The sequence below is a fragment of the Strongylocentrotus purpuratus genome, unplaced genomic scaffold (genome assembly GCF_000002235.5).
Source record: "Strongylocentrotus purpuratus isolate Spur 01 unplaced genomic scaffold, Spur_5.0 spur5_scaffold_7, whole genome shotgun sequence".
NCBI lineage: Eukaryota > Metazoa > Echinodermata > Echinoidea > Camarodonta > Strongylocentrotidae > Strongylocentrotus > Strongylocentrotus purpuratus.
This window is the reverse complement of record NW_022145613.1, coordinates 14,767,123-14,783,531: the sequence shown is the minus strand read 5'-3', so window position 1 is coordinate 14,783,531 and position 16,409 is coordinate 14,767,123. Positions and strand designations below refer to the sequence as shown.

Genomic DNA, 16,409 nt, shown 5'->3' with positions numbered 1-16,409 from the left:
CTTACGTATATGTAGATGTAACGTTGATTATATGAGACTACTGGAAATTTCATTTTTTAATATATTTGTATATTCATTTATTTATTTCTCCTTCTGGCGACCTGCTTATAAATTTGAAAGTGCCTTGTTTAAACAAAAATGAATTGATTTTCAAATAAGCGAACAAATTCAATAGATTTTGTCCATGTACACGTTGTGTATTTTATTGTATGAAGTTATTTGGATGATGGTGATTTGTCAAATTACCAAATGTAGCTTCATCAAAAACTGTTCTTCCTGACAATATCTCTTCTTACTTTGAGATAATAAATGTTATTTATTCTTTTTCATATTTGAGCCTATTTTTGTAAACTTAATTGAGTTTACAGATACATGATGAATGTTTTAAATGCTTGCATGTTACTTCATTGGCAAATCAAATGCTGATATTTCATGAAGCAAAATCATCAAAAAATATCCTTTTTTTAGTATGTATATTTTTGCTGTTTATTGACGCTTTGTTTTTTATTCATCACTTTTATTTTTGCAGCCATCAGTCAGGCACAAATAGCAAGTGAGTGACAAATGTGAACAGATTTTTTTGCTTTATTCTTTTTTCTTCAATATTTTGTTTGTTGAAGGGATACATATACATGTATGCTAGGTAGATTTACTCATAGGATGGGATGTGATTGTAGAAAACATGAATTAAAAAAACATTATTTTTATTTTCATCATGAAAGAATGAACATTTCTTTTTCTTCCAAAAAGCACAGACATTGCCTCTCCTGTAAAAAAAATTGCCACAAAGCATGATCATGCCACAAAGCAACCCAAAGGATATTTATAAATTAGTGCTGTACACTTTGAAAAAGAATGTATGCACTATAATCAGCACAAACATTGCATCAAGCTGACTGTGCGGCATCAGTACACTGTACTATGCTGTTCAATTGCATTGCTCTTGCTTTAAAGATGTCATGCAGAAAAGAATCACTTTGTTCATATCACTGCAATCATAATTTTAAACCTTTAGGTCAGTCAGTAATCTTATGACTTTTACAAGCCAATCGCAGAATGTTTGATTATCAAGATATTTGTGATTGTGTGATTGGAATTTGAAATTTCAAAAACCGTTTTCCCAACGGTTTTTATAACACTACAGTCTTTTGGGGAAAATGAGTACCGGTATGGTAATACCCGTCACTCTAAGATTTTTACTTTTTTTAAGTACTTCATAATCGTTTTGAAGCGCAATTTGTTAGGGCTTCAAAGAACACCATATGACACACTGATAACACGTAGAGCCGTGCATCTCAGATTTTTAAAACTGGAAACAATGTTAAACAATGCCTTTAACAAAATATTTCATTATTTTTTTTTTTTGCTTCTCTCTTGATTTTAACCATTTGCCTCTGAGAAAAGACAATGTCAGCATTTTGACTACCAAGCACCAAGAATACCCAGTTTCAAAACCCATTTGAAAGGTCATCAGTTGAAATTTGGGGAAAGAAGGGTGTTGTAAACTCTGTTTAGAATAATTTGCACAATCTTAGTTCTGAGCAGTTGATATGTTAAACTGAAATCAAATTTCCAACAACAGACTATCCCAAATAACCCACCACATAAGTGACCCTTATCCTACCCCTTACCCTGATGTTTACCCTGACCTTGACCCTATCGGAAATCCTAACCCTAAGTTGGATGCGTCATGCTCCCATGTGTATTCCTTGGGGGTGTTTCACAAAGATCCTAAGTCAAAATTAACTCTAAGTTGGACTTATACATTATGGAATGCCAATTGTAGCCATAAAATAAATTATATTCAAAAGCAAAAAATTCTAGTATTTTATAAATTCCACATTGAGAACATGAAATCTCTTTGATAATAGAAAATATGAATGATTGGAATCAACATTATATGTCTTTTAAAATAACTTTTACAAAATATTTTCAAAGATGCTAATGGCTTTCCATAATTGTTAAGTCCAACTTAGAGATAAGTTTTGTTTTGTTTTATTTCCACTTTTTCATATCAATACAAAGAAACTTACAAATAAATATAATGAATATCATGTAAGATTGACAAAATTTGTTTCTACTTAAAATAAAAGTTTCATACAAAAGGAAAAAAGCAGGAGACCACATGTCGTAAGCGTAATTGCTCGAAGATGACCGTGGCCTCTGCCGACTAAGGATCTTTGTAAAACATCCCCTGGTGGGGTTTTTTGCAGTTAAAACAAAAACTTGTCAATGTTTTGATTTTTCCCTTTTTTTCGATTCCTTTTCTTTCTTTGTCTATAGTGGTGGTGATGGTAGCAGCCACCACGGGGCCAGCAGCTACGGGCGGAGCTTTGAGGACATGATACGGGCCGTCAAAGTGCACGATGACACCCTCAAGGTCATGTACTTTGCATGAGAGGTCAGGGGTCATTCCTTTATGCTGCATGGTAAGCCGGGTATGGAGGTGGAGGAGACATCTTGAAAATAAAATAAACCATCGTCAAATCAGAAGGTTTTGGTAGTTTTTTCTGTGAATATTTCAGAGCTACAGTAGACACATTGACGATATTTCGCTTCTTTTTTTACCTCCAAACTAAAAAAGAGAACGCTGTGAGCCTCTTCATCTTCATCTTCATATAGAACGTGCAGGGTTCAAAGGTCATCCTGAATGACCTGTGTTCGCTTAGGGTCAGAAATTGTGATGTGGTACAGTAATACCAGGTAAATTGTCTAATGACGGGTCAGATTTTACCACCAATGTAGAGGAATTTTGCACCTTGATTAAATGATTAAAATAACATTCAGTCTAAAGAGATATTTGCTCTCAGTATTGTTTCGACTAGGATCATTCTGTTTCATGACCTGTATTTTTAAAGGGCCACTCTAACCAAAACAGGCTTAAAAAATGAAAAAAAGACATGTAGAACAATTTTTGACGGAGATTCCGAACATGATAATGATTTTTCTCAGAAATCATCAATAATTCTGGAATCTAGCTTTAAAAATGACGTCTTAGAACGCTCAGAAAAAAGCCCAGTTTCGGTGATGACGCATATGACATCACTGCAGGTGCCTCTCCGGTGAAAAGGAGGGTGATTTAATAGGCATTAAAATGTCTTTGAAAAAGCAAACTACGAAATTAATTGAAGAAAAAAAAACATTTATCTGAAATATAATATGCACTTGATACTCCCAGTATGTTTCTGATACTCCCAGTATGTTTCTGGCAATTTCGTCATTCCTAAATATGAAATTATCAAATCGGACATGGTTGCAATGACGTCAAATGCGTCATCAAGCCATGTGACCGTATTACCTTTTTTTCGAGGGGTGTAGCCCAGCAAGCGTGAGAACTGAAAAATGGATGGTTATTATCATTTTTTTGCTACTGCCCAGAAGGTCATCACTGTGACGAAAGAGGTAAATTTAGAGATTTTCTGAAAAATCAGAGGCTGGAATATTAATAAGTAGAGGTCTATTCATGTTTTGAAAGGCTATGTTAGTTGGGTTAGAGTGGCCCTTTAAGTATGAACACTACTTTTCTATCCAGTTTGTGTTTTACACACAAATATTGGTAATTCCTAGGTATCTAATGAGCGGTAGCTTTTTATGTATGGATTTCAAGCGTCATGCTGCATTTATAGTCGGACAAATTTCGAGATTTTAATGTCTCATTTTAATCGTTTAATGTTATACATTGATGGTTGAAGGACACATGCTTCATGAGCAATCAATCTGGAGTCTATTTCTAAGACTAATCCAAATCCTAACTTCAACGCTGGATCCAACACTATACCTAACACTAATCCTTATCTCAATCCTAACCTAAGATTTGAATACAACCTAAGCCATAAACCATTATCTCTTGATAAAATAAAGCCTAGAGCAAACGTCTGATCACTGCAATGATCCGCGGGAGCATGAGCTGCGCTCTGGGATGCTGGATGGTGATGGTGATGGTGATGGTGATGGTGATGGTGATGGTGATGGTGATGGTGATTTCAAGAAAAGATGGTTATTTTTATCTGAGGTAGTGTGAGCATTAAAGAGAGAGAAAACAGTTAGAGTTACTTGATTTATTTATTTCAACCAGTCTATTCTAAACAGCTGATGGCTGCATCAGTAGATAAAGAAATGATTTGTAAATACATGTTTTTAATCGTGATCCTCGTGTGACCTTCTTTGAATATTAGACGTAGAGAGTAAAGCACAAATTTTTATATGTATTTTCCATGGTATAGATAATTTATTTGATTATATACATGTATGTGCATCTTTTGGAGAAAACTACATATCAATCGCTATTTTTTAGAAAGCTTGAAGTCGTATATAAGAGTTTGTAAGTGTATATTGTGCCATTGAGTGCTTATGAATAACTTAGAATGCGCGAGTGTGTACTAGAAACAAGTAAGCAGGGGCCAGCGTAGATAGAGTCTTTTAGAATCTCTTTGTCATGATGTCATGTGATCATCATGTGATCATTCAGATCACCTGATACATGTACATGTGATCCAACCTCTGTTGATGTACTTGCCATTGTTGACCTTATGACTTCTTTATTTTTAAGAAATTTGTTGTTACTGTAAAAGAAACCCTTACAGAAAAGTGAGAAAATGACTCAGTTTTAACATTGCAGAAACCTTCTTATCTGCTGCATTTTTAACTCAACTGAATAACGAATGCAATATTTGTATTGACAGTACCACAAGCTTACAATGTATGTGTTAACCCATAGCTACGTGAACTGGGTCGTCCCTGTGTTAAGTCTATTGGGAACGAGAAAAATCAGTGGTGCTGTGGATGTTTAGAAAATATTATGCGGGGAATGTATGTACACGGCAGAAAACACATGGAACTCCTCTGCTAATCATGGCCTAAAACAGACATAAACTGATGTAGATCCTTGTCATGGGAAGGTCATCGGTAAGCTTGTTTGACACGTTGATGAAAAAGAAATTTAAAGTTATTGTCATTCACCAAATTTAGAGAAGAGAAATGGAAACTTTATAAAGTAGATACCTGTATGTAGTCGCTTAATTCAAAAGGATAAGAATGGTTTGAAGAAAAAAGATGTGGATATTGTGGAAGAGAGAGAGAGGGAGAGAGATGTGCGGTGATGAGAATGCCTTGATTTCTTTTTTAAAGAAAGATTGTTTTTGTTATATTTATTTTTAAGATTTTAGAGTCAAAGACTTGGAATATTTGATGGGATATGAATATTCATATGAGTAATCTAAGCTTACTTTTGTATAAGGACCATAAATGGAGCCCCTTTCTACGCAATTTAAATACCGGTATTAAAGATTAAAGTTGAGTGCAATATCAAATGTAATATGAAATAGGTCTACCGGTATCTGTGTCAGTTAACCAATATTTATTGTTTAAGTTTCCCAAGCTCTTCTGATACATGTACGTATTAAAGATAAAGGTTTTTTTTTTTTTTTTTTTTTTTGGATTTGAAATATGAAACGTGTACTTGTACAAGCATTTGCTAATGTGCATGTTTCATTTCATAACAAGTAAACACTTACTTAGTAAATTACATTTAATTTACCAAGAACGTTTGTAGTTTGTTAAAGCATAAAATCATCAGTTTTTATGTGTATTCTGTTAGCATACAAAATGACAGCTCAGTTCCTTGCCAATTTGAACAAATATATATGATTTTCCTCAAAATATTCATTTATGTGAATATAATTTTTTTCATGTGAAGTTGCCAATTTAGGTAAGATATAAATGATATTATAACTTGTCACCTTTCAGTATATGGGAATTCGGTATGTTGTGCAAAGTGTTGTAACTTTTATTGTATAAGTGCATTGTTAATAACTATTAGTCCCGTACCCTAATTATTGTAACATGTTCGTCTATTGAAAGTGGTGAATTTTCTTGTTGAGTACTATGGACATTTTGTACATGATCTTGTTCATGGCAGAATTTTTTGATGTAGAAGTAATTTATGTTTGTTAAATTTTATAGAAAATATTCATGAATGCAATTATATTAACAACAACATTTTTAAAAAGAAATAATATAAAGAAAAATATTACATGCCAGACTTCCATTCATAACATTTTCAGTAACGTAGGCCATTTATATCGCCCAAATTTCAATATTGTGTCAAATATTCTTAGACAAAGCAAAGCTTTTCTTCTTAAATTTCAAAATTGAGTGAATTGTGAACTTAATTATCATAGATCGCAATCATGATAAACAAAGAAAAAGGGGATGTTTATTAAGATTCCATCTTGCAAAATTTATGATACATGTTTAGAGCACTTCGTCTTGGTAGCACTCTAAAGCCTTATGCACATAAAACATAATAGCTGTTTTGGGCTTCCAGCCCTTAGAAGCTTAAGAGAGTGTGTGTTCTAGCACTGTAGTCAATGTGATGATAAAAACAACTTGCTCATAAAGAAAAGAAAGGCCATTGAAATATATGTTCTAGCCGTTTACGCTTGTTTGGTTCAAAATTGTTACTTAGATATTGAAACTTTGTATGAAAATTTGTTTGAATGTTGATAAGCTTTTTATTAACAGTGAGCAAAAGATTTCATGAAGTTGAGCTTTTTGATATAACAAAATACACTGGAAATATGCAGGAAAAAAAAGAGAATTGTACAAAAAGTGTTAGGAGTTTCTAAAGGAGTGTGCCTGACATTAAAAATTCACATTTCACAATACGCCTCACTTATCAGAGTGTGAAATATGAACTTTTGTTTTTACCGAGTAGAATTGGGTACGAAACAGTAACCTCACTGAAATATCATCAGATGGTGCCAGAATGCTATGCCTTTTTTTAGAGAAAGATGTGAAGCTATGTGGTCTTGATGGTTTTGATTTTACAAAGGTGAAGAACGATCAACATAGTCATGTTTTCTTTTTCTTGTGTACATGTATGCTTGTACCAGCTTGTGTTTTTCCATGGTCAGATGGAATTAGATGCTATTGGTTAAAGTTCATGGCAGAAATAAAATTATGGAATGATACTCTAGTCATTTGGGGGCTAAAAATTCTGACTATATTCAAATATTGCAGGTTTTTTCTCGATTCCTCAATTAGGGATTGTCATATCTTGAAGTTTATTCATAATCATAATGAATAAATTGCACAATATTTTGTAGGTGAAATTTCCTGTTTAATTTAGGAGAGGGGTATGCTGTGTGAAGAAGCTACATTATGTTGCTGCACTTTTAAACAGATTACTGTTCAGATGAAGTAAGAAAAAATTAAGAAAAACAAAAAATGTTGAAAATCAGGCATAATACTGATGCACAATTTGGCCAGTGACATTATCATACAAAAATAAATGTAATTGATATATGTCATCTTTTTTCTCAGCCAATACATATCATTTGATATAGACCTATCTTTTTATACCAAATTTGAATGATTGGAGCTTTTTTTTAATAACGGTAATATGCAATATTGAAGCTATTTCAAGCCAAAAACCCTTGTGTATTGTAAGAAATAAATTATCATCACTTACCATAGTTTTTTTTCTTTACAGTGATGTATTTTGCCAGTCACTAAATGTCACTTTTATATCACTTTTGTAGCAATACGTAATGCGATGCTGCTTTATATATGCTTCATAACCATTCTGTATATCAGTAGATTGATCCCAATACTATGGTAAAACAGATATGTAATATTTGTACGATACTACATTGTCAATGGACCTACACACGGCATACAAGCTTCCATTATTCTCTTGTTATGTATATCATGAAACAAGACTTGTATATTCGTCTAAACTTCAGGAAATGTGTATCAGTGGCATTCGTGTTTTGGCATACACTTTTATGCACGTTTGATAATATTCCTACTTGAGGTTTATCTCCAAATTATTAAAGTACATGTACATGGTTAACTCGTAAGTGTAACACTGCCAGGGTGATTTAGGTATGGAAAGGTTAAAAGAAGATTCTGTTTTTCAGTATAGTCCAGAATCTGGCCGCTTTGATTTTAACAAGACAAGAGCTCCATGAACGCAACTCCAATCTCCTCTACTTGCTGCCAGCCGAAAATGGCAGGAGCCCCAAATAAGTACACCTGGCAAACATTTAGGCTGGGTGTACCGTCAAAGCGTACAAATTCACGGATCACGCCTTCGTTGGCTTGCAGAGATCGCTTTTGCGAAATAAATTAACATCTGCCAGATTCTGGACTATTATCAGTAGTGATCACTTGTCATCTGTGTTGGTTTATCTTGGTCTATTTTATGTAGCGATCGATTGATATAGATTACCCCAAATGAAAACGAGATCAAGATTATTATTCATAATTGTCACCACATGAACCGACCATGGATTGTAAAGCTAGAGCAGTCATACCAACCCATACCCTTTGTAAGGGCTGACCACTTACTCTAAGAATTAAGATGATGTTTTTACGAGTAAAGTTCTCCAATGCATCCTTTCACTTTCTCTGTGTTAACGCACCAACAGCAAAATAATGAATTATATAACACGGGGTACATTATTGAAATGCATATATGGTGTGACCCTGAAAACTTCAGTATTGAAATTACTAGCATACCTTCATTTTGTATCCACTACATATCTTTTTAATTTGTGAATTTTGCAATGAAGATGGGCAAGTGGCATCATGAGTTAGAGGGGGATATATACCACATTGAGAACAATAATGGAAATGATGGCAGATGAAAATTAGCTGTTTGGAACCAGAAGGACATTAACTCTCTAATGTTATGAGTTAAAGACCCTTCTGCCTCCAAACAGACCAAAGAAGCACTACTTTGAATCAGAAACATTTGTACAAAACAATACAAATCAGCATTTTTTGTTGGTGGTACTAATTGGCCATTCTGAGGATATTTCTTATGCTGACTTTTTTTGTTGGTTGTATCTATGATTATTATGATGTTTGTTTTGTACCCATTTGAGTGGCTTCTTACCCCGTGTGTTGTAAACTCTATGCTGTGAAACATGATTATATTATTACTACAGTGTATATGGCAATATAGAATAGTACTTGCCTGTAAGTCACTCTGCATTTATGAAAGAATAAAATATACATTATTCGTCCACAAAAAAGTATGATGACATTGGTTTGTTCATTTTTGTACTGATTTACTTTTCCTTGTTTTGAGTTTTCATGTTTTCCATGATATCATACTATTTTGTTTAGCTTCTTTATACAGCTTTGCAAATTCATTGAACCTGGTCTGTAATTTTCAACCATTTTTTTTTGTCTCTCTCTTTTCTTTCAAGGATACTTCCAGCATTGTTTTTTGTCCTCAGTGCCTCTTTCCATCTTTCTCTTTCTCCTCTTTTCTCCTACCCTGCTCTCTCTCTCTCTCTCTCTCTCTCCCTCTCTCTCTTTCTCTCTCAATCTCTTCCTCTATCTATATTTCTCTTGCTCTTTTTCTCCCCCTCTCTCTCTCTCCATCTCACCACCCTCCTCTTTTCCTGCCTCTCTGCAGCTATCATCCTGTTTAACTTCAATTCATTTCAATTCTCACTTAAAAAAAAGAAAAATTGTATTTTTTGTGGGTGTATCATTTGCTTGCACATATTGCAGTTTCTTGTATATACAAAAATTTGACTACTAGACTCTAAAGAATTTTTTTTAAAGGATTACACCTTCTCAGTGACTCCCTATAATAAGAGACAAATGAAGTGATTTGTGGAGTATTGCAGTGCATTTTTAATTCTTGGTTTCTTCTTCTTGTTCGATTTCACTTCGGATGTTTATCAAGTTCTCCATTTTCCATTCAACGTGCAGTGTCTTGCATCCCACAGCGAAACTGGGACCTTTGACTGCAGAATCCATCAAAAGGAACAGCCTTGTGGGCCAGTGGTATGTCGGTGAAGGTTCCTGACTCTCTTACGTGAGGCCCGTGGTTCGATCCTTGCTTGGGGCCTACATTCTTGTTCCAAAGTGAAACTGGTTCATTTGACTGCAGAATCCATCAAAAGGAACATACTTGTGGGGCCAGTGGTATGTCGGTGAAGGGTCCTGACTCTCTTACGAGAGGCCCGTGGCTCAATCCTTGCTTGGGGCCTTCGTCCTTGTTCTGAAGTGAAACTGGTACATTCGGCTGCAGAACTCATCACCATGACTAGCCTTGTGGAGCAGTGGTATGTTGGTGAAGGCTCTCGACTCTCGTACTAGAGGTCCTGGTTCAATCCTTGCTTGGTGTCTAGCTGCAGCGTTGTTCCAGAGTGAAACTGGTACTTTTTACTGCAGAATCCAGAGTAATTATTAAGGGGACCTTTTCCCCAAAATCAACATAGTAATTACTGTCGTAGATGTTTCGGTGGTGTGGTTTCACACAGTCATTCATCCCGGGACTTTTCCCTCATAGGCCCTTAATCGATAGGCCTACTATTAGAAGGCCTATGTACCACACATGTTTCAGTGGTGTGGTCTAGCAGACGACGTGTTCCGATCACTGGCGATTCCTTCATCGCCCTTGCTCTTCTCAAATGACTTCCTTTTTTAGTATCCTCTACCTCCTGATACTCTACCGGCCTCCATCGCTACATGTGCCTTTCATCATGATGTTCCTAGGTATCAATTATGGATGTCACTACATTGAGTCCATTAAGGGTGTGTCCTCCAAAGGCCCTTTCGATCAAGGACCTCTTCTTGGCCACACAGATTCTCCTGACTATGAGACCAGCTGAGGTTTGCCTGAAACACATCTGAGTTTCAAGCCTAACGGCTTTCCTGACTGCAGGCTTATCTGCAATCTGATGCCTGCGTCCTGGCATCGTCCGGGCTCGTCTCCAACTGTTATACCGCTGATGGATTCCCTCCACCTTTGCCTCGAGTTGCAGAACGAGCTTAGTGAGGACATTTTTGGTCAGGAGTTCTTGTCGACTGGCTGAGGTATTATGGATCTGCTTTAGTTCCAGTTTGACCTCTCCTCTGGTCAGTGCTTGACGCAGTAATGCCCCTCTATCACTGTATGGTCTGCTGCTCTTAAATGATCTGTCATGGATACCATCTAGTCCTTTCTGAGCTTCAAATAAGTCCGTGTTGATGTTTCTCAGCAACAGTTCGATGTAGGCGCAGAAACGGACTTCTCCACAGTATTCAATGGTCTGAAGATAAATTTTCGTCAGTGCGCTGATTAATGGAGGACTAACATTTGCTGAGGTAATGTGTTTAGCATGGATGGTAGTAGAGTGATCTCTACCAAGAAATGTCTCGAGATTTACGGACCGTTGAACAATGCCATGCTTAGGATATGACGTTATAGTCAGAAGCATCCAATTGTCTGAAGTGGCAATGTCCTCCGGTCCTTTGTTGTCATCTTTCCTGAAGGCTTCCTTCACTACTCTAGATGTAAGGTCATCTGGTGTTGACTGAGCCTTGCTCGGGAAAGCCTCCTCTGTGGTCTTCTGGGTGCTCGTGCCGATGATGAAGCAGAGAGCAGAACTGATCAATGCAAGGATGAATGCACAACCTCGCACGAACGGATTCTTAGCGGCCCTCTTGTCCTCCATCTGTGTCTCGGTGCTGTCCAGGTCATTGTTTGAGTCCATTTTCTCAACCCTGGTTTCAATAACGCACCCATTGTCCTCGATGTGTCGACGATGCACCTGCTTGCCCATCTTGGCTCTGTAGCTGGTGCAGAGACTGCGGATTGCTTGCACCTTCCTGTGCACCACGTCTACTGTATTCATCAACAGCATTTGCTCCCATTGCTTATTATCAAGTCCCGGGCCTCTATGCTGCATCCTTAGTTTGAGGTCACGTGAGGTGTCCTCCACTTCGCTAGGTCCATACCTCTGTGAATGGACGTCCTGTACACCGGTTAAGACATTATCCAGCTGGCCGACAGTCCGCATCAAGCGGCATCGGGCTTTCATGAATACGGAGAAATCATCGTAATCATTGACGCTCTCGTTGTCAGTGTCGCTGGATTCTGGTGAGGCGATGAGGCCATCGATGTTCTTTTTCGACCACCATGAACGCAATTTCTGCAATTTGGAGTTCGAGTCCCCGGAGAAAGATTGTTCCGAAGATGTTCCGGCGGCACTTCTGATACAGGGCGATAAAATACGAGAAAGAAAGAGATGGGGACCCACATTAATGATTTAATGTTTAACGAGGAAAAAGAGAGGGTGAGAGAAAATGAAGGGTTACACATGCAGGATGGAGACAGATACTAGACGGGGTAGAGAAGATGAGGGAGAGACAAGAGAAAGCGTTAGAGAGAGAGAGAGAGAGAAAGAGGGGAGAAGAATAAGAGAGGGCGAAATAAGAAGAGTAAGAAGGGGTGGGGATTTAAAAAAAAACTAAAAAACACTTAAAGGGGGTAGCAGTACAGACGAGAGTGAAAACAAGAATGAAAAGGAATTACCTATAAATTAATGAATTTTATTAAAAGAACCAATGAAAAATATCCTGACCGTACCAGCCCCCCCCCCCCCCCCGAAAGCAAATTTTTGACAGTTTGAAGCTGCAGTTTTTAATGGGAGTTAAAACCGAAAGAAGTGTGCTCCTTCCTATCCAGAATACAGTAAACAAAAAATAGAATTCATTAGGACATAATGGGTAATACATGTATTAATATCAATAATACTGAAGCAGATACTTGTGCCCGAGTGCCGCCCTGCCCTTCCCTTCATAACCCCGAAGAAAGCAATGGTGTTTTGACAGTTTAAAGGTCCATTCAAGTATACCCAGACGTTGTGTTTCCAGACAGTAGAATTAAAACAACAACAATTTAAAGAAGTGTAAACGCAATATTTCATAATTTTTTAAAGACTTGATGTGTTGGACAATATAATAAAGAATAAATACTCATGATTTTTAGTGCCAGTCGATGAATATATTTTTCGTCAAATCCGAAGGCAAAAGAAAAGGCTTTATGTTTGTATATTAAGTATCCGGACACCACCCCCCCCCCCCCCAATAATCATCGTTTGATTTGAGGAAACCGAAAGTAGAATGCTTCTTCTTAGGAGTATTATAGTTAAACTTTTAATAGCATTCATTAGGCCATACTGTACAGAAATAATATAACAAGTATCATACCGAGACAGATCAGTGTGCCCGACGTGATTTCGCCCTGAATGATTCTGAAGTAGATGCGACATGTTGATTATATCGATCAAATCCACTGAGAAATATCAGAAGAATATAGAAAACGCTTGAATCCAAAAAGGTCATCAAGATAATAATGTTGATAAACGCTCGTGCATAGTAACAAAAACTAAGATGAAGTGATGCATGCGCATGGTATTGTTGACGTCATGAGCTGTGCGCGTCATCTTTAATCTGCTTGAGTATGCGCAGAACTGATTTCTCTATAATGGAATACACAATTATTAGTAGAGTTAGAATATTTTTTGTTACCTACTCTCATAATTGTGACAAGTGACAATATGCAATGTTCTGGATGGACAGAGTTTATATATTCTCGGAACTTTAATTATTAATCTAAAGAGTCTTAGATACTGATCTATGAAGTTCGGGGGAAATATAAACTTTATCAATTAGTATAAAACTTTCATATCATCACAATCCTTCTCTGAAAAGAAACAATAAAATATTTTCCAACTATATTCATGAACTACTGATAGAACATTCGTTTTCCAAGCTACTGTTTGTACACTAATATCCTTGTAATTGTAATTTTAAAAAAATGAAACAGACACCCCCGCCTCTCTTTCTCTCCCTCACTCCCGCTATCTCTCTCTCTCTCTCTCTCTCTCTCTCTCTCTCTCTCTCTCTCTCTCAGTGAGAGATCTTACACGGTCTAGAAGACTTGGTCATGTTATCAGCGCACCTTTATGGCATTATCGTATCAACATTATTTTCACTTAAGTAGGCCGACTCTTTGGTCTGTATTGTACTAGTCTTTAAAAATGTACAATCCTGGCGATGGAATTTATTTGGGAGACACGCGAATTAATTTGTGAGCATCCCAATAATATTCGTCGGCAAAATCATTTCTGTTCAGGGCATTTCGATTTTTGTTACCCGCCCAATCAATCTAATTTAAAGGGCCCCCAAAAACAAAATCGTTGACGTATAATGAAGTCGTAACATTTCGATTTCGAATTTCCTGTCTTGAATTTCGAGGACCGTGCATTCAAATTAACACAATATAGCCGAGGAGCTTGTTTTGGCTTTCGTTTTCATTTTTGGGAATTCAATTTATCGTTTCATTCATTAAATTTTAGTTTCATAGATTTCGTATGTTTGTATGTGTTGTGTAGTGCAGTAAGGTGTAGTGTAGTGTAGTGCGTGTTTGTGTTTTGTAGTATGCCTTTTCGTGTATAGACACATACTTGCAAAGGCTTAATAAGCTATCTTTGATCCGTATTTACAAATAACAGTTAAAACCGGCCCTTTTCTAAAATCCCGTTTAACAAAAGGGAATCTGGAAAAAAGGAAGAAAAAAACTTCCTTTGTTAAACCCGATTTTGTACCGTAGGGTACACACACATTTTAGCAGAATACCAGAGCATTTGTTTTTATGATTGGATTTCTTGTTATCTCCTAAATCATACGAATTCATTCCGGCGATTTCAAAACGTTTACATTTTTAAAGGATAATTACACTGACAGTACATGATTGTTAAATTTCTTGTTTATTTCCATCAGTGTTCTTATATAACCAATGCGTGACCTTTTGCATGTTTATATTATTATATGTTCAACTGACATGACTTGTAATAGACTGATGCTTATATCTAATGCACAGATTTAAAACATGCCTGCCCTCGTCTGAAACATTTGTTGCAAAAATAATGAATTCGAACGAGGGAACTTATTTCGAATCTCTTAAATCGAATGCTCTTTAGACTCATTTAAATATTTCGCAAAAATTCGTCAAAACGAGAAAAAATTAAATTGAATGACCATTCGTTTAATCGTATGTTCCTTATTTAAATTGACTGAGTCAATTGAAGAGCTTTTTGCATGAATAACGAATATTAACGAACCAAATAAATTCGAATGATTTGGATTAGTGATCACAACTATCGTGAATTTGAATGCTCTTAACATTCAATGAATGATCACGGTGATAAATTGAGCCGGAAAACCCATAGTTAATGTGTGTACACACTTATTACGTGAGTGTTTTGTTGACATTAAATACAAAATTGCCAGAAAATAACTATTACTTTGAATCGACTGAATTCACTTACTAGTCTAGTTGGAAACGGCACACGATTTCACAATGGTAACATAAACCACTGGCATTGTAATCTTAACTATTCAAGCATGCAGTTACGAAAAGCTTAATTTCATAATGTATCTCCATTTCCGACTAGATTATGTTATAGCATTAAAAACAAGTGCATTTATACGCTTATTATACGAATGTACATGTATCATGATGAATATCATTAGAATATAATATGACTCGTCTTTCTTATTTTGGTGACCACAGGCAATCTGAAGGAGCAGTGCAATCGTAGAAGAATTTGGCGGAGCAGAAACAACCAGAAAGTGGTCCAACGGGATCAGAACCACACACTGTGCAAGTACCAATAAAAGGTGTCGACCAAACTGATACTGAAGATATCTACAGGCTCTCTCCACATGTTACGGTACATATAATAAATAAACAAGAATCTAATCAAGGATATCGATCGACGTTTTTTTGAATTTATATGGCATGGCAAACGTGATAAAATAAGTAGGAAACAAATGGGTCAATTGTACAATGAAGGCGGAGTTAAAGTGACTGACCTTTGTATGCATTGTAAATCACTTAAGATATCATGGATAAGAAGATTTATTTGTTCTGAAAGTTTCTCTCTTCATATGTTCCAATCATTCTTACCTCCACCGTATACATCTCTTCAGTTATTCATGGGGGCTGAATATTACAAAGAATTAGCCACTACAATACGAAACCCATTTTGGGAAGAAGTATTATCAGCCTTTTCAGACCTTACTCAATTCACTGTAAATGATATTGCATGTCAACCCCTTTGGAATAACCCTAAAATAAAAGTTAATGATAACGTAATTTATTATAAGTCTTGGTGCGCTAAGGGGGTACGTTTTGTTAACGATGTTTTAAAAACAGATGGATCATTTCTCTCATACTTTGATTTTCAACATAAATACAATGTACATGTAAACTTTCTTCAATATTATGGCTTTTGTAATGCTATTCGATTTGGTTTTAATAAAAATGTCATACCAAAGGTCATTGAACCTACATGTATCATCCCGGAAGCATTGTTATTAATAATAAAAGTGGAAAAAGGTTGTGCACATATATACCGTTCTTTATTGAAACATAATATAAAGGAATGTAAAAGTCTTACTAAGTGGAAACAGGAGTTTGACCTTGACAATATTGTATGGAGTTCGTATTATTTTCTTCCCTTTAATTCAACTGTCGATGTTAACATGAGGTGGTTTCAGTTCAAGTTACTGAATAGAATTCTTTATATGAAAGATGCTTTGTTAAGATTTAA

General features: G+C 36.1%; 1 protein-coding gene across 3 annotated transcripts in view; it reads left to right on the top strand.

The window, feature by feature from the left end:
* ago1b (protein argonaute-2) overlaps positions 1-9,041 on the top strand; it is a 35,087-nt gene extending 26,046 nt beyond the window's left edge. For 2 of the 3 annotated variants that reach the window (XM_011665315.2, XM_030973665.1), the window contains 2 exons: positions 530-553; positions 2,284-9,041. In XM_011665315.2, the coding sequence (XP_011663617.1) occupies positions 530-553; positions 2,284-2,398 (139 nt within the window). In that variant the 3' untranslated portion in view covers positions 2,399-9,041. 3 annotated transcript variants of the gene reach the window in all.
* Positions 9,042-16,409: the final 7,368 nt, after the last annotated feature.